Here is a 21,349-nt window from a genome sequence, read left to right as displayed (position 1 = left end):
AGAGGAACTCAAAAGCCTCTTGATGAAAGTGAAAGAGGAGAGTGAAAAAGTTGGCTTAAAGCTCAACATTCAGAAAACGAAGATCATGGCATCCGGTCCCATCACTTCATGGGAAATACATGGGGAAACAGTGGAAACAGTGTCAGACTTTATTTTTCTGGGCTCCAAAATCAATGCAGATGGTGACTGCAGCCATGAAATTAAAAGACACTTACTCCTTGGAAGGAAAGTTATGACCAACCTAGATAGCATATTCAAAAGCAGAGACATTACTTTGCCAACAAAGGTCCGTCTAGTCAAGGCTATGGTTTTTCCTGTGGTCATGTATGGATGTGAGAGTTGCACTGTGAAGAAAGCTGAGAGCCGAAGAATTGATGCTTTTGACCTGTGGTGTTGGAGAAGACTCTTGAGAGTCCCTTGGACTGCAAGGAGATCCAACCAGTCCATTCTGAAGGAGATCAGCCCTGGGATTTCTTTGGAAGGAATGATGCTAAAGCTGAAACTCCAGTACTTTGGCCACCTCATGTGAAGAGTTGGCTCATTGGAAAAGACTCTGATGCTGGGAGGGATTGGGGGCAGGAGGAGAAGGGGACGACAGAGGATGAGATGGCTGGATGGCATCACTGACTCGATGGACGTGAGTCTGAGTGAACTCCGGGAGTTGGTGATGGACAGGGAGGCCTGGTGTGCTGTGATTCATGGGGTCGCAAAGAGTTGGACACGACTGAGCGACTGAACTGAACTGAAGGTGATTTTTCTTGGCACTAGACTTTTTCTGCATTTTGTAAGCAGTTGATTTCATTTTGTTGGGTAGAATTTTAGTTGAGTTACATGTCTGGTTATTGATAATACCCTTTTTATTAGCTAGAGTTTATTTCGCAAACTTCCTTCTTCATTGCAGAATTTGTGGCAGTTTGTGGTGGTTGAGAATGTTGGTTTTCTGGGGTCTGATAACTCAAAACTGAAAGATAAAGGAGACGGAGTTTTGTGCTAACATATTTGACCTAGAGTCAGCTCCACTGTATTGAAGTCCAGAGGGTAAGATTCTCTGAACTGCCCTGATTTCAGAGCCCTTACCTTGCCATTTCTCAGGAATTATGGTTTTCTTGAGGAAAGTTCGTTGTTTCATCAGATGTTAGTCCTCACACTGAACCTTCAGAGCACTGTTTACTGACTTGGTTTTCCCTTTTCCTGGCTTGGCCGGTTCTTCTCTGCCGCCCTCTCTTTCCCCCTTGTCTAGGGCCTGCCTGTGCCCACTTTGCCACTTGTTGCTTCCATGGATGCTGTGCTCTTTGCAAGCAGCAGTATCCTGGTAACATGGTATGCTCCTTTGAATAGAAAATGCTTCTGACTCTTGGAGGAAAAGAAGACCCTAAATTGACAGACTTTAAACTGTAGTTGTGGTTCCCACGGATGATTGAAATCCCAAGGCCTTCATTTTTCTCAGTTGCATCAAACACACCATGAGCCCACTTAGGTGAGACTGCCTTGGATTAATCTAAAAGCTCTCTGACGCCTGCACATACCGCATTCACTTGCATGTGAGAAATAAGTGTATCATAGGGATAATCGTGCGCCTCTGGGATGGGCTCCTAGCTCTGTGGGATGTCCAGGAAATCAAGGTAAACAATGAATATGAATTGGTGTCTACATCCAGACTAGAACCGGAAGCCAAGATATATATACTATGATCTTTCCATTGTTTGTCTTTGGGGGAGGTGAGAGTGGGTGATTCAGGCAGCCCTCCATTTGGGTTTCCTAGAACAGAGGTCCTTCTGTCCCTTGGATGCCCCACAGCACTTCTGGACCTCTCAAGCCAGTGGCTGTGCTGCTCAAAAGACATTTATGAGAAGCTCAGTGGCATCGTGGCTTTGTGCTTGGAGCCTGGGAATGGGTATAATAAAATGGGTATAATAAAATCATTAGGAAAAAATTATGGGATATTGAAATAGAATTTATTTTGTCAGTTTAAAATGCACATGGTTTGAAACATCAAGTAATGTAGGACAGCATATGATGAAGCGCAAGAGTGCCCTGTCCTGTCTCATACCAGCTCCTTTCTCCTTCAGAAAAACCAGTTTTAACTCTTTCAGCTCTTTCTCTTTTAAAAATATTTATTTATTTATTTGGCTGCACTAGGTTTTAATTGTGGCACATGGAGTCTAGTTCCTTGACTAGGAATCGAACCTGGGCCCCCTGCACTGGAAGCATGGAGTCTTAACCTTTGGACCGCCAGGGAAGTCCTTTAACTCTTTTTTATTGTGCATATTTCTGTTTCCTGATATATCAGTTATAGATATTATTTACTAATTCCCCCCCCCAAATGAGGGCTTTGCTTATTAGTTCTAGCCCCTCTCCACCCCTCCACACCCCCCAGATATACTCATGGCATCATTTTCAGTTCCTCTTTCAGTTCCCTTTGTGATTTAATGCGCCAGCATCTCTTATAGCTTGTTTTATCTATGAAGACAGTATTTTTTTGACTCTGCTGCATCTAGAGCAAAAAATGAGGGCTCATGATAGGAGTAAGTAGGCTTAGGCCAGTGCACAGGGCTCTCAGGAGTGTCAGGCTGGAAGATTGCTAATCGTAAATGTTCTGGGGAAGTAATCCTCCATTCTCTGTTTTCCTCATGGGCCACAGCTAATCTTGAGATAATCTGAAATGTTTTATTATGGATTTTAACATAATTTTTGCCTTTTTTATGTTTTACAGAAATAAAATAATTGCCTTTAATAGATGATAATGAAAATACAGAAGAAAGAGAAGCAGGTAAGAGATCACCTGTCTTTTAAGTGAGTGAATCCAGCTCACACTGGTGCTTTGCTTTTTTTTTAAACGAGGAGATGCCAGCAGTTGTGGCTTCTCTCTCAGCCTCTGGTGGTTACCCTGATTCCTGTGTTTTCCATTCTCCACATGGTAACTGAGAGCTCTGTCCTGAAGGACTTAATATATAGATTTGTACTGTGCTCAGGTCAGCTCCATATAGGAATAAATGTAATGAAGACTGTAAATCAGAATATGACTCAAAATTGGTTATGTGAAAAAGAGATGTTTCCCCCCCTTTCCCGCCCCCAGGAATAGCTTACCAAGTTTTTATAAAGAGAGAAGTGCTCACTTCTTTATAGTTTACATATTTATTATTTTCGACGTTCAGTTAAACTGAAAGCATTTTCTCACAGACCTCCTGTTTATCACAATCTGCAGAAGTTTTCTCCTGCAGAAAATAGTGAACCTCTCAACTATTCAGCCCCGTTTGGTTTCCTGGAGGGGAGGGGTGTTGATAAAACATGTGGCCTGTGTTTCCCATCCTGCTAAGATCTTTTTCCTCAGTTGGTATTATAGTTCTGTGTTCTAGGTGGTTCCCTATTCAGAGCAACCCACAGACCTAAACCAGTGAGGCCCAGGGAGGTGAGATGAGGGGACCAGGCTTGATCTCCTGGAATTGGGCTGGTTTTCCTTGTACAGAATTGATGACAACCTGGTAACCGGGGAGGTCTGAGTCTCTGCTCTTCAGCTGGAACCCGTGCACAGAGGTTGAGTGGGACCACCTACTTCCCTCTCCGCTTCTACAGAGCACTCAGTAGTCAAATACAGGGTGGTCTAGGGATGCGGTTCCAAGGACGACCCTCTGTTCTGTCTCCAGCAGATAGGTCCTTGTGAAACCAAACTAAAACAGCCTGTTCTAGGAAATAATTGACTCATCTGCTGTCTAACGGCTGTCTACACTCCCGATTTCTTCCTGTCCTAGCTCTTTAGAGTCAAAAGTTAGCAGACAAACACTGCAGAACATGCAGTTCCATCTGCCAGAATTTTCTGCTATGGATATACTCAGACAAGTGTGCAAAACTGCATGTACGGCTTCATGGCTGCTTTGTTTATAAGAGCAAAAATGGAAAAGAACTTACGCGTTCATTAAAAAGGGGACTACAGGAAGGCTTCATTTTACTGTCACAGATACTACTTTTTTTTTTTTTTTTTTTAATGGAAGGTTTGTGGCACCCCTGCCTTGAGCAAGTCTAACAGAGCCATTTTCCCAATAGCATGTGCTCATTTCACGTCTCGGTGTCACCTTTTGGTAATTCTGTCAATATTTCAGACCTTTTCATTGCTATTTTATTTGTTACGGTGATCTGAGATCCGTGATTTCTGGTGTTACTGTTGTAATGGTTTTGGGGTGCCAGGAACTGCACCCCTGTGAGACACAGAACTTCATGGATAAATGTGTGTGTGCTCACTGCTCCACTGACTGGCTGTTCCTCCACCGTTCACCTTCTCTGGCTTCTGAGCCCAAGAAACAGCCATTCCTCAAGACACAGCAATATGGAAATTAGGCCACGTAATAACCCTACAATGGCCTCTAGGTGTTCGGGTGAAAGGAAGAGTTGCTTGGCTTTCATTTTCAATCAAAAGCTAAAGGTGATTAAGTTTAGTGAAGAAGGCACATGGGAAGTAGAGACAGGCTAAAGTCAAGGCCTCTTGTGCTTAAGTTAGCCAAGCTGTGAATGTAAAGGAAGAGTTCTTGAAGGAAATTAAAGGTACCACTCCAGTGAACACATCAATGATGAGAGCACACAGCAGGCTTATAGCTGATGTGGAGGAAGTTTTAGTGGTCTAGGTGGAAGGTCAAGCAAACCACAGCATTCCCCTGAGTCAGAGCCTCGTCCACAGCAAAGCCCTAACTCTCTTCAATTCTGTGAAGGCTGACAGAGGTGAGGCAAGTGCCCAAGAAAAGTATAAAGCTAGCAGAGGTTGGCTCATGAGGTTTAAGGAGAAAAGCCATCTCCATAAATAAGAATGCAAGGTGAAGCAGCAAGTGCAGATGTAGAAGCTGCAGCAGGTTATGCAGAAGATCTAGCGCATGTGATCCGTGAAGGTGACTACGCTACACAACAGATTTTCAGTTTAGACAAAACAGCCTTCATTGGAAGAAGATGCCATTTAGGACTTTGATTGCTAGAGAGGAGAAGTCAGTGCCTGTCTTCAAAGCTTCAAAAGACAGGCTGACCCTCTTGTTAGGGGCTAATTGAGCTGGTGACTTGAAGTTGAACCAGTGCTCATGTGCCATCCTGAAACTACTAGGGCCCTTAAAAATTGAGCTAAATCTCCTCTGCCTGTAGTCTCTAAACGAAAATTAGAGCCTGGATGATAGCACGTGTTTACAGCATCATTTACTGTTGAGTCCTGCTGCTCAGAAAAAAATGACTGCTCGTTGACAGCGCCCATGGTCACTCAAGAGCTCTGATGGAGTTGTACTGCAAGATTAATTGTGTTTTCATGTCTGCTAACACAGCATCCATTCTGCAGCCTTTGGATCAAGAAGTAATTTGACTTTCAAATCTTACTATTTAGGACATGTATTTTGTAAGGCCATAGCTTCTATCTATAGTGATTCCTCTGATGGATCTGGACAAAGAAAATTGAAAGCCTTCTGGAAAGGATTCACCATTCTAGATGCTGTGAAGAACATTTGTGATTCACAGGAAGAGGTCAAAATGTCAACATTAACAGGGATTTAGGAGAACTTGATTCCAACCTTCATGGGTGACTTTGAGGGGTTCAAGACTTCAGTGGAAGAAATAACTGTAACTGGTGGAGAACTAGAAGTGGAGCCTGAAGATGGGACTAAATTGCTGCAATCTCACGATAAAACTGAACAAATCAGGAGTTGCTTCTTATGATGAGCAAAGAAAGTGATTTCTTGAGGTGGAAACTGGTCCTGGTGAAGAAGGTTTGACGATTGTTGAAATGGCAACAAAGGATTTAGAATATTGCACGAACTTAGTTGATAAAACAGCAGCAGGGCTTGAGAGGATTGATTCCAATTTTAAAAGTTGTACTGTGGGTAAAACACTGCCAGACAGCACTGCAGGTACAGAAGACTGTGAAGGGAAGACTCCATCGACGTGGTAAGCCTCACTGTTGCCTTATATTAGTAAACTGCCACAGCCACCCCAGTCAGTCAACAGCATCAACATCGAGGCAAGACCCTTTATCAGCAAAAAGAACATGACTTGCTGAAGGCTCAGGTGATGGTTAGCACTTTTTTTAGCAATAAAATGTTTTTAAATTAATGCTATTGCATATTATTTTAATAGACTTCAGTATACTGTTAACATAACTTTTATATGCACTAGGAAGCCAAAAACTCTGTGTGATTCACTTCACTATGATACTTGTTTTATGTGGTGGTCTGGAACTGATCCTGCAGTATCTGTGAGGTAGGTCTGTGTTTACATTATAGCCAGGGCCAGTGGAATATTATGCTGCTGTTCAAAAGAACATATTACTTGAAGAGAACCCCAAACCCTCAAACTATTGTCATTTATGATACATGGACAGATTTATAATTCTTTTATAAAACAATCTGCATATTTAATTTTTTAAACACTATTTAAAGTAAGCTTTCATGTCAGTAAAAAACAGTTCAGTTCAGTCGCTCAGTGTTTGCGACCCTGTGGACTGCAGCACGCCAAGTTTCCTTGTCTGTCACCAGCTCCTGGAGCTTGCTTAGTCTCATGTCCGTCAAGTCGGTGATGCCATCCAACCATCTCATCCTCTGTCGTCCCCTTCTCCTCCTGCCGTCAATCTTCCCGAGCATCACGGTCTTTCCAGTGAGTCAGTTCTTCACATCAGGTGGCCAAAACAAACAAAAAAAACGTTCTTTATCAAAATTATTCCAACATGAATTTTCAAAGTCACATTAATACCTTTGATATGTCAGCTGGCTATTACGTAGCTTCAGTGAGATGGGTTTTCATTTAGACCTCATAGTCAGTGTTGAGGCATAGTGCAGGGTTCTTACTTAGAAGTTAGGTGGGGTAGAGAAGAAAGTTAATTAAGTGGAGCAGTTGCTGCTGCTTCTCTTCCAGGTACTGGTGATAGTCCATACAGATGCCTGAACTGCAAGATGCTGCCAAGCATGAAAATAAAAAAAACCTTCCCACCAAAGCAATCCACAGGCTCGCAAACTGGTCTTTGGACATACCTTAGCATATTTTTACTTTTGTTACTGCCCTAATTCATTTTGTGCTCTGAAACATATACTTGAGAGGTCAGAGCAAAGTGACTGTACAGGAACACTGCGTGAGGTATGATAGGCGAGACTAAGATGATGGAGCCTGAAGAAGGGATGATTTAGAAGGATCTTGTGGAGAAGAGGTTAACTGTATCTGTCTGTCTCGTCTGAGGATGAGTATGGACACATGTGGAGAGTTACAGGTGAGCAGGGGATAGCTCCAGCTGAAGAAGACCGTCCTGAGAAGTTGAGCTGCTCAGCCGTGTCCTGTGCCTTGTGGGCAGTAAGCTCCCTGCCTCTGGAGAGGCTGGAGAGCCGTTTACTTGGGTGTCAGGCCAGGAGATGGGAGCCTGGGCTAGATGGCCTCCGAGGTCCATCCTCACTAGAATCCTAGGGTTTACCGTGTATGGCATTTATCTGTTGGTACCAAAATAAAAAGTATTTTAAACAGATACAATTTTTAATTAAAATATATAATTATATATTACATAGTGGTTCTTTCAGCTCATGTTACCAATGTCACTCAGTATGTCACTAGCTGAGACAGACACAAAGGAACTTTTTAAAAACAGAAATAAGCTGCTGAGTTTTAAATTCTACGAATAAGTGACGCTGAACCTATTTACATGTAGGAAACCCTGGAAGAAAGACTACCACGTTTCAACAGCGAATAGCATTGCCTCGTCTCCTTTCCTGGCCAGAGGAGTCTGGGGAGCTCTGGTAACGAGGCCTTGGGCCAACATCAAAGTGGTGACAAAAGATCTAGGATCTGTGACATTTGACAAGTGTGGATATAGCTGCAGAGAATTGCCTTCCTCTGTTTAACTGGGATCCACTCTCGGGAAAAACTAGCCCAAAGCTGGTATTCTAAGCATTATGAAGGGAAGCAGAAGTAACAGCAGTGAACTTCTTTCCACTGTTGATACAGTTTATAGTCTTCTCATTAACTCACTGTCTGGTTTCTTAATTAGCTCATCCTTTTACCACTGATACAGTTTTGGAGAAATCTTGGAAGTTTGGAGAAACTATATAACACTTAGTGACCAAAGATCAAAAGTTCTCATTTGTGGAGGGAAAAGGAAATGCAGTACCCAGTGCTAACAAGATACATCCTTAGGATGGTGGTTGCAGGCCTTCTGGTAGCTGTCAACCCTTATCTTGGGGTCCTTCTGGGTAGTTTTGAAAAGTCTGAGGTCACTTATTTAATCTTCAGCGTTCTGCTAGATTGATTGATTCTTCGTGTATTCTCCCATTCTGTTCTGGGAAACAAATGGATTTGTAGAGAGATGGATAGAAGAGGAAAGGGTTAATGGTTTTCTGGGGAAAGGTTAGGGAGATACAGTGGTGCTGGGCAGTGGATGATGGAGATAAAGTAGAGGTGCTTAGAAAGTGAAAGTGAAGTCGCTCAGTCGTGTCCGACTCTTTGCGACCCCATGGACTGTAGCCTACCATGCTCCTCCATCCATGGGATTTTCCAGGCAAGAGTACTGGAGTGGGGTGCCATTTCCTTCTCCAGAGAATCTTCCCAACCCAGGGATCGAACCTGGGTCTCCCGCATTGTAGTCAGATGTTTTACCATCTGAGCCACCAGGGAAGGCTGAGGTGCTTAGAGAGTCTTGCTAATTCTGATTCTAAGTTTGGTGTATCCACAGCATGAGGCAGCATCGTGAAGGAGTCAAGAGCAGTGGCTCTTAAAACCAAGCATCAAATCTGATCTCAAATGGCAAGTCTACTGCTCACGAGCTGTGTGACTTTGGGCGAGTTATTAACCTCTCTGAGCTTCTCTAGAAAATGAAGTTGTAGTTGGAACCATAATATACTTCCTCTTAGAGCTGTTTAAAGACATAATCTGTTCAAGAATACTCAGTCCTTAGTAAAATCAGGTATTATTATGATCATTGCTGGCGTCTATTTTGTCCTTCAGATATCAAAACAGTGCTGAATACTCGGAGTAGCTGTGACTAGGGTGTATGAAAAGCACCATTCCTGTCCGCACATGCAGTGTTCCTGACTCTAGGCCCTGCTCTTTCTGGGCTTTGGTGTGTGGCAGTGCAGTTGGCCAGGGTTTGCTGAAGTTCTGGGCTCAGAGGCCCTGGTAGCCCAAGCCTACAGTGAAATTCCAGATGGGCCAGGAAGAAAAATGAAGGAAATTAGTCTTATTTTTCTGTATTTGTTGACCTACTTAGTTTAGAAGATGCCGCAGAAACATTCTAGAAGAGGCCTCCCCTAGCCTTGGATGAAGCAAACATCATTCTTCTTTGACAGATTTAGAGAATTGAATCACTTTGAACTTTTGGTTTTTCCATTAGGGCCATAGTTGTTTGAAAATAAAACTCGTAGTTTCTAGAAACAACACTTGTTAACAAATAGGCACTTATCAAATAATTTCCCTCTCTCTTGCTCTTTTCTTCTTAGCATCTACATTTGATAATCTGCCTGCTCCCTCGCCCCATTTTTGTTACTGCCTGGAATTGACAAGGTTTAGGTTGACTTCGCCTAAAGATATATTTAGAGATGTTGACTTTCTAAGATTCCTGAAACATTGTAAGATAAAAACCCAACATCACCCTGTACCCTGTTTTAATGTGGAAATAGAGATGGGGACCGGGAATGACCAGGTTCAAGGGTTTTGGGGTGGATGTGTTTTGTAGAAATGACATCACCAGATGTGTTGATCACTCTTCAGTTCTTAGCTTACCTGCTCCTCAGCAGCATTTGACACCTGTGAGCATCTGTCATAAAATGCGCTCATCCTTGGGTATCTGTGAAGCCGCACTTTCTTGCCCTTTTCCCCGCTACATCACTGACCTGATGATGCTCCTTCCCACATGATGTGTAGGTTCTTCCCCCTCTGGGAACCGTAAGCATTGGTGTTCCTCAGGTTAGGCCCTGTTCCCTCTTCTCTCTCTACCCATTCTTCCTGGGCAGTCCAATGTACTCTTCTGGACATTTCCCTTGGAAAGTATATCCAAGAGCCTCCTGGACACCTTCGTCTACCTTACATACCTAAGGTTTCCACCTTAGATCCCTGAAACTGAGCTCTTCCCCTGGCGCTGACCAGCTGTGACTGTGGTAGAAGAGACACAGGATTGGAATGGCTGCTTTACCGCCCAGAGCACAGGACTCTTAGGTGCAGAAGGATTGAACATGCTGAATGCAGGGGTAAAACACAGAACACAAAGGGGACACACACACACACACACTCTCTCTCTCTCTCTCTCTCTGTGACACGTACACACCCACTCACTCACTCTGTTTCTCTGATACTCTCTCTCCTCAGATGAATATGCTAAATGCAGGGAAAAAACTCAACACAGAGGGGACACACACACACACACACACTCACTGACATTCTCCCTCCTCAGATGAGTCTTGCCATCTCAGCACAAATCTTTGTGCTGAATGATGAGCGTCCCAGTGCAACTGCAGTATAAAAAGGCAAGGATATGTGGGGTTTTCTGTCTTTACTGTATTCCACAGTCAGGTAACTATGAGAAATACTCTTTCAGATGAAAGAGAAGGCAAAAATATAAGACAATTCTAATTTTAATTGGGAAGTAGGTTTGCCACCTGAAATGTCCACAGACCCTTTGTTATTTGGACTTAAAAAAGACAGGTCTCAAACTTACTTAAGCTTTTCTGCTTAATTTTATATTTAACTGATTTCTTTAGATTAAGTAAGTCTGCACATAGAGCATGGGCTTCCCTGGTGGCTTGGTGGTAAAGACTCCGACCTGCCAGTGCAGGAGACGCGGGTTCGATCCCTGGGTGGGGAAGATCTCCTGGAGAAGGAAATGGCAACCCACTCCAGTATTCTTGCCTGGAAAATCCTGTGGACGGAGCAGCCTGGTACACTGCAGTCCATGGGGTTGCAAAAGAGTCGGCTAAACAGCACCACACAGAACACCTTCTTCTCTCTGAGGAATGTGGGCGGCCCTGAAGCAGACTGACAGCAGGGCCCCACGGGGCCGCTCAGCACCGGGTGGAAGCCGGAGGAAGTGCTTTTGGGTGAAGGGTGTGCGGGGGCCTGCCCGGCCCCAGTGAAGAGGGCACCATGCCCTGCGCCCAGTCACATGTCATCGTGAGCTGGCACCTCTCGTAGTCTCCCTTCGATTGCTGAAGCGTGATGACTTGGAGGAGCATGAATTGTCTGGCAAACAGTTTTTCCTGTTTAGCATTCAAGTCTTTAAAATTTTTCTGCTAAACATCCATGTGAAAAGTTGATCTGTGCAAATATCATGAAAGTATTATTCTCATTATTGAAAATCTAGATGTCTATGTATTAAAAAAGAAAAAAAATTTACACAGCCTCAAATGACTGTTCACATTTTGTTTATTTTCTTTCTTCTGTACACAGGTATTGTCATTTTTGCTTTCATGTACAATTTTGTAGACTTTTTTCTTTTTCTCAAATTGAAAATACTCATTTCACCCAATAACCACATGACTGAGTTTTACTATAAGCCACAAAAATATTGGGGAACACCACAAAGTCACTGTCTTATAAAGCTTCTAATCATGGGAAACAATTAAAGACAAACAGGTAATAACTTGGAGAAAGTTTTGGGAAAAAGAAGTGAAACTTGCCCACAGTCTTATCTCCCAAACATAATGATGGTATGTATCCTAAAATGTATTTTAAAAAGCTAGTGGTGATGTCTTATTTTAAAAAATTAGATTTTATGTATATATATATATATGTTATTTTCCCACATGTTGTCAGCTAAAACTTTAAATGTCAGCTAAAAAACTTTAACTTTTAAACTTTAAATTTTTAAATGTCAGCTAAAACTTTGTTTAATAATGGCTGTGTAGTGTTATTCTATGTGGATGTGCTATTAATTTAAGCGTTTTCCTAAAGATTGACAAATAAGATATTTATGTTCTGTGTATTCACTTGGCCATGCTGCGTGGTGTGTGAGGGCTTGATCCCCTACCAGGGACTGAACCCAAGCAGTCTGGCAGTGACAGCGCTGAGTTCCAGCCACTGGACTACCAGGGAGTTCCCTGTGTTTACTTTTAAATAGGATATTTATTTTTACTCTATTAAAAAACAATTCTGTATCAGGTGTTCTTACATATAAACTTTGGAGTTTCTAAATGTTTCCCTTAGTTTATGTTCTCAAAGAGAAATCGCTCACTTAAAAGCATATCCATGATTAAAATTTTAGTGTTTTTGCTACTCTCCCCTGCAAAAAGGCTTTCACTAGTTAACACTGGGGACTTCCTTGGTGATGCAGTGGTTAAGACTCCATGCTGCCACTGTAAGGGAGCATGGGTTCAATCCCTGGTCAGGAAACTAAGATCCCACATGCTATGTGTTGCAGCCAAAAAAAAAAAAAACTGATACTCCTGTTAGCAACGTAAGAGAGAGGACCCTTGTCAGTATATTCTTATATTGAATTTTTTTTAAGTGAGATATAATTCACATTCTATAAATTCCATATTTAAAATATGTAATTCAGTGGTTTTAGTCTATTCACAGGATTGTGTAAAGCTCACCATTATCTGATTCTAGAACATTTTCATCACCCCCAAAAGAACCTTAAGCCTATCGCAGACACTACTTTTTCTTTCCTCAACCCCTGGCAACTCCATATACCTCCCTTTATGTCTCTATGGACTTGCCTGTGTTGGGCGTGTGATGTAAGTGAAATGAGACAATATATGGTCTTCAAGGTGCCTGACTTCTTTCACTTAGCACAGTTTTTTCAGGGTCTCTCCATTGTGTAACATGGATGATTTTCTTAGAGTCTGTTTTGACTTTCAAGGACTTGCCTGATTCTTCAGGGGAACAACCCAGATTTGTCCTTGGATGTCTGTCTGGGAACCTGTTTATCTAGATTCAGATCTTTTAAGTGTCTTTTCCAGGAATATTGTAGATTGTTCATTTTGAGCCCAAGAAATATGTTTTATTACTATCAGTGTGGTTTAGGAGTTAACATTGATGTGTGTTTTATCCATCTCTCTCAGCTTCATTCTGGCCTCCCTAGATGCATGATTCTGGTTAAGCTGTCAGTGTAATATAAAATGATACTATTCCTGCAGTCGGTCATCTGCCGTCTGTCCCTTTTAAGGCCATTTTCAAAAGGGGTAATTTAGTGCCCTTCTTGGTGGAAGCTGAAACAGAGACTTCATTTATACTCTTTTGCCTCCCTCCCCTCCCCACCCCCAGCTGACCTTGAGATACATGGAAGAAATATTTTTTGTCTTATATTTTTAATCCTCAGCAGATATCTTTTCCAGGCTCCCAACAAGGTCTCTTGAAAAAAAAATTTTTTTTTTCTGAGGAATTATTGACTTGCAAGATTAAAATTTTATATTTTTGCTTACTAATACCTGCCTTTGGGGATACTTCTGCCTTTTAAACACTGGTTGATTGTGCTCATGTCTTGCTTGGGTTTCCCTTCTCCCTCCAGGATGTCCCAGCTGTGCCACTTCCTAGGAAAATATCTTGACAAACTGCCTTTTCTCTCTGGTAGCTCAGCGGTAAAGAATTAGTAAGAATTCACCTGCCAGTACAGGAGACACAGGTTCAGTTCTTGGGTTGGGAAGATCTGGAGGAGGAAATGGCAACCCGCTCCAGTATTCTTGCCTGCGAAATCCCATGGACAAAGAAGTCTGGAGGGCTATAGTCCATGGGGTCACAAAAGAGTCGGACACAGACTTAGCAACTAAATAACAACTCTAAATCTCAAGACAGAGTATTTTATCTGTAAAGTGAGAGGTGGACTAGACAACTCTGTAGGATTCCTGGGAATGGGATTGCTAGGACATCAGGTAAGTATGTGTTTAGTTTTATAAAGAACCTGATCTTCTCCCAAAGCGATTGAGTACACTGTCACATTTAGGGTTTCTGACCGAGTGTAGTTAATGCTTGACTGGTGGTCTGTTTCCCTGGGGTGTCGTCAAATGCTCAGTGAAACCAACATTAGCTTTTGGCTAGAGAGTTCCAATCCCGGCTCCTTTGGCCATTAGTTGTATGGCCTTGGGCACGTTACTTAGCATCAATTAGTAATCCTCCCTTTCCCCTTATACAAAATAGACATCATTGTGCTAAGAAGCCTGCAGGGTTGTTGAAAAAGATTGGCGATGTCATGAAACATGCTTTGCGTAGTTCTGAATGTCTCCATTTGATGTGTGTTCAGTAGCTCTGGCTGCTGTTACTGTTACAGCCTAGTGATTGAATACCTAGGTACCACCACACCTGCCTGAGCTACCTGCTCAGCTTTCTGGAGAGCCCCCAAAAGAGAGACCTTAACATGAGGTATGAACTGAGGAGAGGGTCTCACTTTGAGCTTCAGAGAACTGCCTTGGTAGAATTAGGTCTTCAATGTGTTGTCTTTTAGTCTCTTTGAATAAACACCTGGGTGTCTCTGCCTTTTTCAGTGTGTCCACCCTTGCGTGCTAAGCAAAAGCTTGTTCCCTGAGGGCCGAGTGTCCCGGGCACAGAATTTAGTAACATCCCAGGGATGGTAAGGTGCTCACAGGATCCCAGCCTTAACTGGGTGTGTTACCCATTGAGTTTCTTGCTGTCTTTTCTTTCTTTCTTTCACTTTCTCCCTCCCTCCCTACTTTTTTTTGTCTTTTTATTGTGATGGAAAACACATAAAATTTACCATCTAAATCACTTTCTTACAGTTGATTGATTTAAATTTCTTTGAAGTTTACTTAGCTCTTCTTTTTCCTAAACCATCTTAAATACTGAATCAGCAGTGAGGTAGTGACACTGAATTGTCCCCCCAGCCTCACCCCCCAAGTAGTGAGTCCTGCCAGAATGACCAGTTCCCTCCAGATTTAGGCTTGTTTATGACCCTGAACTGTGTTTATGATAAAAATCCAGAAGAATCCTCCTTTGCTTTCATCATCATCTCCTGGGATTCTCAGTGTTGTGTTTGGGAATATCAGGCTAAGAAAGGGAGTTGGGAAGAACGAAAGGGAAATAAGCAGCTGGGCTTTGCACCCCATCACTCCCAGGGTGGGCCAGGAAGTCTGAGCAGAGGCGGGGTGACCAGAAGGCCAGAGGGAAACCGCACCACCTGGCAAGTGTCTGTGCCCTCGGCACAGGCCAGGCCTCCTGTTAAGAGAGCAGGCGACTCACAAGTGGGGCCGATGCTAAGCCATCATCCAGTGGTGTAACCGTCCTAGAAGGCCTGCTGGTCTCTTCCAGGTCCTCCGTAAGTTACTTCTTTATTTCCGGAAACTAGCACCCGTGTATTGTCAGATTACTGGCAACCTTAGCGTGGTTATGAAATGACAGATGTTCTCTGTGACACCACTCCTGAAAATATGAGACATAACTTCTGCTTCCAAAGGGATGTCTCCTTAAAAGCAGTGTTAGGAGGCTGCACGTTTATTTGGCAGTGCTCCAAATCGGCTTTGAAATGTCCCTTTTAGGGCTGCCTTCAGCACCTGTGACACTTACTTTCTAAAGGCATCTGTTACAGTAAAGCACGCTCCTGTACAGTTACTGGCTTTTTTGTGAGTGGCCAAAGGTTATCTTTGGCGGGCTTCCCTGGTGGGTCAGAATCTGCCTGCAATGCGGGAGACCTGGGTTCGATTCCTGGGTCTGGAAGATCCCCTGGAGAAGGGATAGGCTACTCCCTTGTGGCTCAGCTGGTAAAGAATCCGCCTGCAGTGCTGGAGACCTGGGTTCGATCTCTGGGTTGGGAAGATTGTCTGGAGAAGGGAAAGGTTACTCACTCCAGTATTCTGGCCTGGAGAATTACATGGACTGTATAGTCCATGGGGTCACAAAGAGTCGGACATGACTGTGTGACTTTCAGAGGTTATCTGGTGCTGAGTCTGGTGACAAGGTTAGATGATCATACAGAACACTGTTTTTAGTGAAAAAGAAAAGGTGCAGTTTTGAGTGACCAGGTGTTCTTGTTTGAAAGTCAAACCAGCTGAATGTTGATGCTGCTTGATGATACGTGAGAGCGAAGACTGGGGGAAATAAATCTCACACATTGAGCTTGACCCTATATCCTTATCACCCTGCTGACATCAGCTTTATCGTGGAGCACACTTGGCCAGTAACTTTGTGTGTTAGCATGATAAATGCCACTCTGGGTTGGAGCAGTGTGCCCAGGTTTTGCGTCCGCTAGTGGCTTCTATGGCTTCCCTGGTGACTCAGACGATAAAGAATCCGCCTGCAGTGTGGGAGACCTGAGTTTGATCCCTGGGTTGGGAAGATCCCCTGGAGGAGGGCATGGCAACCCTCTCCAATATTCTGGCCTGGAGAATCCCCATGGGATAGTGGAGCCTGGTGGGTTTCAGTCCGTAGGGTCACAAAGAGTCAGACACAACTGAGCGAATAAGCACAGTGGCATCTACAGGTATTTTGTGGGAGACCACTGTTGTTGGCGGTTCTAGACTTGGAGTTGAAAAAGGTGTTTCAGATTTCTGTAAAACATGGAAAGCCTTCAGATCTTGGCATACACATTTCCTACATAATATACTAACACCAACTTGGTCCACCAGGACCTTGCTCCACACAAGCAGAGGCAGATATTTTCAATAAAGCGTCCTGTTTGCCGCTATATGCCCATGGCTAAGCAGAGGAGGAACTGCCACGTTTTAGGCACTCAGGAGATGCCGAACAGATCCATGCATTCACAGTTGACGTCACTGTTTGTGTGAAGCTTGCAGTGGAAGAATAACATGCTTGTCTCTTTCTCTGTTTCTTGCAGTTGTCAAGTCTAAAAGTTCCGAATCACTCCCCAATGTCTGATGCCTCTGTCAATTTTGACTATACATCCCCCTCCCCATTTGACCACAGCACTGACCAGGAGGAGAAAATCGAAGATGTTGCCAGTCACTGTCCAGCCCCAAAGGAGCTGTACGACGTTGAAGAGGAGGCCGGGCCCCTTTTCCCCAGGAAAACGGCGTCCCATAACGGTATGGAGGACAGTGGTGGAGGAGGCACGGGCGTGAAGAAGAAACGCAAGAAAAAGGATCCAGGGGAGCACGAAGGGGCAGCAAAGGGAAGCAAGGACAGGGAGCCTAAGCCAAAGAGGAAGCGTGAGCCCAGAGAGCTGAAGGAGCCCAGGAAGGCCAAGGAGCCCAGGAAGGCCAAGGAGCCCAGGGAGCCCAAGCAGAAGGACGGCACCAAGAAGACGCGGAAGCCCCGCGAGGCCTCGGGCCCCAGGGAGGCCAAAGAGAAGAGGGGCGGCCCTGACGCTGCAGCCAGGACCAAGTCCAGGAAGGCCAGGTGCGTCCCCTTCTTCCCGCCCCCAGCCCTGGGCTCTGCGTCCACAGCCCAGCTGGCCATGGCCAGGCTGTAGCCCCTGGACAGAGCTTCCCCACTTTGAGCCAAAGTAAACCCACCTCCTCACCTCCTGAGGAGAGAAAGATAGCCTTAATTAATACCGTGCCTGCCATTTCTTGCCATTCCTTTTGGATTAAGAAGAATTAAAGTATGTGAGCACACGCAGGGTGTTGGGGAAGGGACGTCACAGGTGTGTATGGGGTGGGCAGTGATTCGGGAAGCAGCAGCCATGTAGACAGCAGAGGGGCAGCTGTCGGGGGTGAGGCGTGCACAGACCCCGGGTCGGTGCTGGGGGTCTGGGAGAGCCAGGGATGTGTGCAGAGCTCCAGACAGAGGACTGCCTAGACCCCCTGGCTGCCAGCCGTCTAGTGCTGGCGCCTCCCTGGTCCGCGTCTCTCATTCGGCATCTAACGCAGTGCCTGACATGTCAGCAGGTGCTCAGAAAATGGTGAGTCAGGGAGACCAGAGGAGACAGACCACAGGGACCCATGTAGAGACCCGTCTAGAGAAAAGAGGGCGTGGGGACACATTGGCTGTTGGAGGTGACCGCAGGGGGCCCTGGCTAGAGATCCTGTCAGGATCCAAACATACTCTTTATTCAGGGAGCTAAATATTTGTCATCGCTGTACAAAAGTGTGCTTCCCAGGGGGCTCACTGGGTAAAGAATCCTCCTGCAGTGCAGGAGACATGACTTTGATTCCTGGGTCAGGAAGGTCTCCTAGAGGAGGGCATGGCAACCCATTCCAGTATTCTTGCCTGGAGAATCCCATGGACAGAGGAGCCTGGTAGGCTGCAGTCCCTGGAGTCACAAAGAGTCAGACACAATTGAGCGACTGAGCACACGTGCATGCAAATGTGATGTCTTTTGTTCTCTTTCTAAATTCTTGGTAGAAAACATTTAAACTTTCTGAGGTCATACAAAACTCCTCTATATTTAAGGGGAATTTAAGTTCTAAGTGCCGAGGCAGAGTATAGACGGGGAGCACCCATTAAAGGTGCAGCAATTGATTCAGTTGCTAACAGGATGTAAGCTAATGGGGGCATCAGTCCTGTATAGGGTCAGGCAGAGAGGACGTTAGTTTTAAAGAGAGAAAGCATTTTAGAATGCCTTGTACCACAACTCAGAATTTATTTTATGGTTCGGTTCATTTTCAGAAGGACAGTCTGTTGGGACCAGATGGGTAATTGTCTAATCCAAGTTAAAGCTGCCTTATAATATGTACTGTCTTCTCCCTGGCAGGGGATTTTACCTTTTGTTTATCACAGAGGCTTGGGTGGGATCCCAGGAATGTAGTTCACAGCAAATGGACATAAACTAACTTCCTCAGAAGGTCAAGAGAAGTCAGTAAAATCAGGAGTCTGACTAATGAGCAACTTGTGTGTGTGCGCAGTTATGTCTGACTCTTTGCGACCTTGTGTACTGCAGCCCATCAGGTTCCTCTGTCCATGGGATTTCCCAGGCAAGAATACTAAAATGGGTTGCCATTTCCTCCTCCAAGGAATCTTCCCAATCCCGGGATCAAACCCGAGTCTCCTGCATCGGCAGGCGGATTTTTTACCACTGAGCTACCTCAGAAGTCCATTGAGCCACTTTCTCAGTGAACCTAGGCTCATCTCTGATGTGGGTGGAGTGGCTTGTGGCGGGGGTATCCGAGTTGAGTTTCTATCTTCTGCCAGTAACTTCCAGATTATTTTGGAGAAGCTGAAATGGTTCTGCAGGGTAGCTACTTGTGAAGAGGGAGACTCAGACATGAGCCAGTGGTGTGACTGAGTTTGGTTATTAGAGGAAGCAGCAAAGAATCCTCCAGGGTGATGTTTTAGAATTAAGGCCATCAGGGTGGGAGGGTCTGAGAGCTCTAATAAGGAGTTTGGTTTGTGTTTAGAAGGTAATAGAAAGTCAGAGGCATCAGGCTCACTTTAGTCACTGGTCTCTGGTGCTTGTAATTTTATCAACTTCTTAAAGGAATTCATGTTTACTCTTTGTGAGACAAGGCAACAAGTATATAGACATTGTCATAGATTCCGTTTGGGGCAACGAGGGGGAGGCATTTCACAAAGCAGGATGTGTGATAAGTCATGTCCTACTCTTTGGGACTCTTTGAACCATAAGTCCGCCAGGCTCTTCTGTCCATGGGATTTCCCAGGCCAGAATACTGGAGTGGGCTGCCATTTCCTCTTCCGGGGAATCTTCCCGCCCCAGGGATCAAACCTGCATCTCCTACGTTGCAGGAAGATTGTTTACCACTGAGCCATCAGGGAAGACAAAGCAAGGTTGGGTGTCAGATGTATGCATAGCAATGTTAAGGGAATTGATTTTTACCTAATGAGGCTATATAAAATATACATGAGTTGGATAAGTGCTTGTGAGTTTGCTAACTGAGAAAACAGCAGATGCTCTTGAGGTTTAGAAATCCAGGAGATACCTTCTGAGAAAATGCTGACAAGTTGGGCTGGTTATCCCTTTAGAAATGTACACAAGATCCAGGAGGCTTTCCACCTCCCTTGGTACGGGAGCAGTGGAAGATTGACCAGTGGATATCACGGAACTCCTCCATGTAGCCCAGGTCCGGTTCAGGACTGTTGAGCCTTTCTGTCTTTTTTATATTTATAAAGCTGCTTCGGCTCCTTTTACTCACGATGCCACTAGTCAGCAGAGGCAGCTCTAGTTCTGAAAGGACATTAATTGATTTAAAAAAAAATGTTGATAATTAAGTCGTATGTTTTGTGTTCTCTGATTTACTCTCTGGCAGATTGGCTTAAGTACATGTTTTGATTTGAGCCTTTATTGATTAGCCCCTGGATCGCACTCCTCAGTTACAGATGATTCAAGGGACATTTGGATTGTTGGAGGAGCTTCACAGCTGATTTAAGGGCTTCCGGTCTTTTCTTCCTTCAGTCCATCTTGCCAGCTGCCGCCTAGCTCATCTTTCTGAAGCCCCGCTGTTACCTCATTTTTTATGTTTGTAGCTGGTGGTGGTGGTCAGTCAAGCCCCCTCTTCCCTCTCTCCATTCCAGATCAGCTGGGAACCGGTCCACCGAGATGGAGGTGGAGTTAGCAGCTCTACGACTGATGGGCCGACTTGAAACACTTGCAATGGCTTGCGGCCAGAATCGGGCTTCCTGTTACGCCCTCGGTTGAGTTCACCCACCAGCACTGCAGGCGCGGCCCTGCAGAGGGAGGCCTCTGGGCAGTGGATGCTTTATTCCTCCTCTCAGTCTCTCCAGTCCCTTAGGTGCCCATCAGAGAAGGTCAGGCAAGTGAGAGGAATTATAAGAAGGGATAAAGTATGTTTCCAGTATCGTGCCCTCCTCGGGAACAGGGAAGCCTGAAGACATGGGGACAGGGAAGTGGGATTCCGTCTAAGTTACACCTACTCAGACATTTCTGATTGTTCCCTCTGCCTCCAGCATAGAATCAGGCTCCTTTTTCTGTTCCCCAGACCCTTTGGGGGTCTCACCTCTCCTTGCTGCCTGGTCTCCGACAACAGACCTTTCCAGCTAGATTGACCTCATTAGGCCTTTATGAAATTTTTTAAATTTTATTTCTGACTGTGCTGGATCTTCATCGCTCTGCACGTGGGCTTTCTCTGCTTTTGGTGAGTGGGCCACCGTTTGTTGCATTTGGGGCTTCTCACTGCAGCGCACCGGCTCGGTAGTTGTGGTGCGCGGGCCTTGACACTCTGAGGCATGTGGAGTTTTCTCGGGCCAGGGATGGAACCTGTGTTCCCTGCGTTGGCGGGTGGATTCTTAACCACGGGACACCAGGGAAGTCCTCCTCAGGCCTTAAATGAAGTACTTGGTTCCTTCCGCTCTGGATCACTCTTCAACATTATGCCCTTGGTCCCCCTCTCAGTATCCCAAAGTCCTTCCCGTTCTTCAGCTCCAAGCTCACATCCCGCCCAGTTCCTGCACAGAACGCCCACACCTGGTGCTAGAGCATCCCATCCCACAGCTCTCGGGGCCTCACTGGCATCACAAATCAAGAGTTTTGGACCTTGAATAAAAGACATCTAGTGCAGCCCTGCCGCGTTGCGACCAGGGAAACAGAGACCTGCAGAGAAGT

General features: G+C 44.9%; 1 protein-coding gene across 10 annotated transcripts in view; it reads left to right on the top strand.

Annotated features, from left to right (window-relative positions):
- Positions 1-21,349, top strand: part of CHD6 (chromodomain helicase DNA binding protein 6) — a 201,299-nt gene that overhangs the window by 52,598 nt on the left and 127,352 nt on the right. For 8 of the 10 annotated variants that reach the window (XM_061437610.1, XM_061437613.1, XM_061437608.1 and 5 more), the window contains 2 exons: positions 2,714-2,770; positions 16,709-17,229. In XM_061437610.1, coding sequence (XP_061293594.1) covers positions 2,738-2,770; positions 16,709-17,229 — 554 coding nt within the window. In that variant the 5' untranslated portion in view covers positions 2,714-2,737. The other 2 variants (XM_061437615.1, XM_061437616.1) reach the window with 2 other exon arrangements.

This window comes from Bos javanicus, chromosome 13 (assembly GCF_032452875.1).
Source record: "Bos javanicus breed banteng chromosome 13, ARS-OSU_banteng_1.0, whole genome shotgun sequence".
Classification (NCBI taxonomy): Eukaryota; Metazoa; Chordata; class Mammalia; order Artiodactyla; family Bovidae; genus Bos; species Bos javanicus.
Note: the sequence above shows the minus strand (reverse complement) of the source record. Positions and strands in the feature narration are given on the sequence as shown.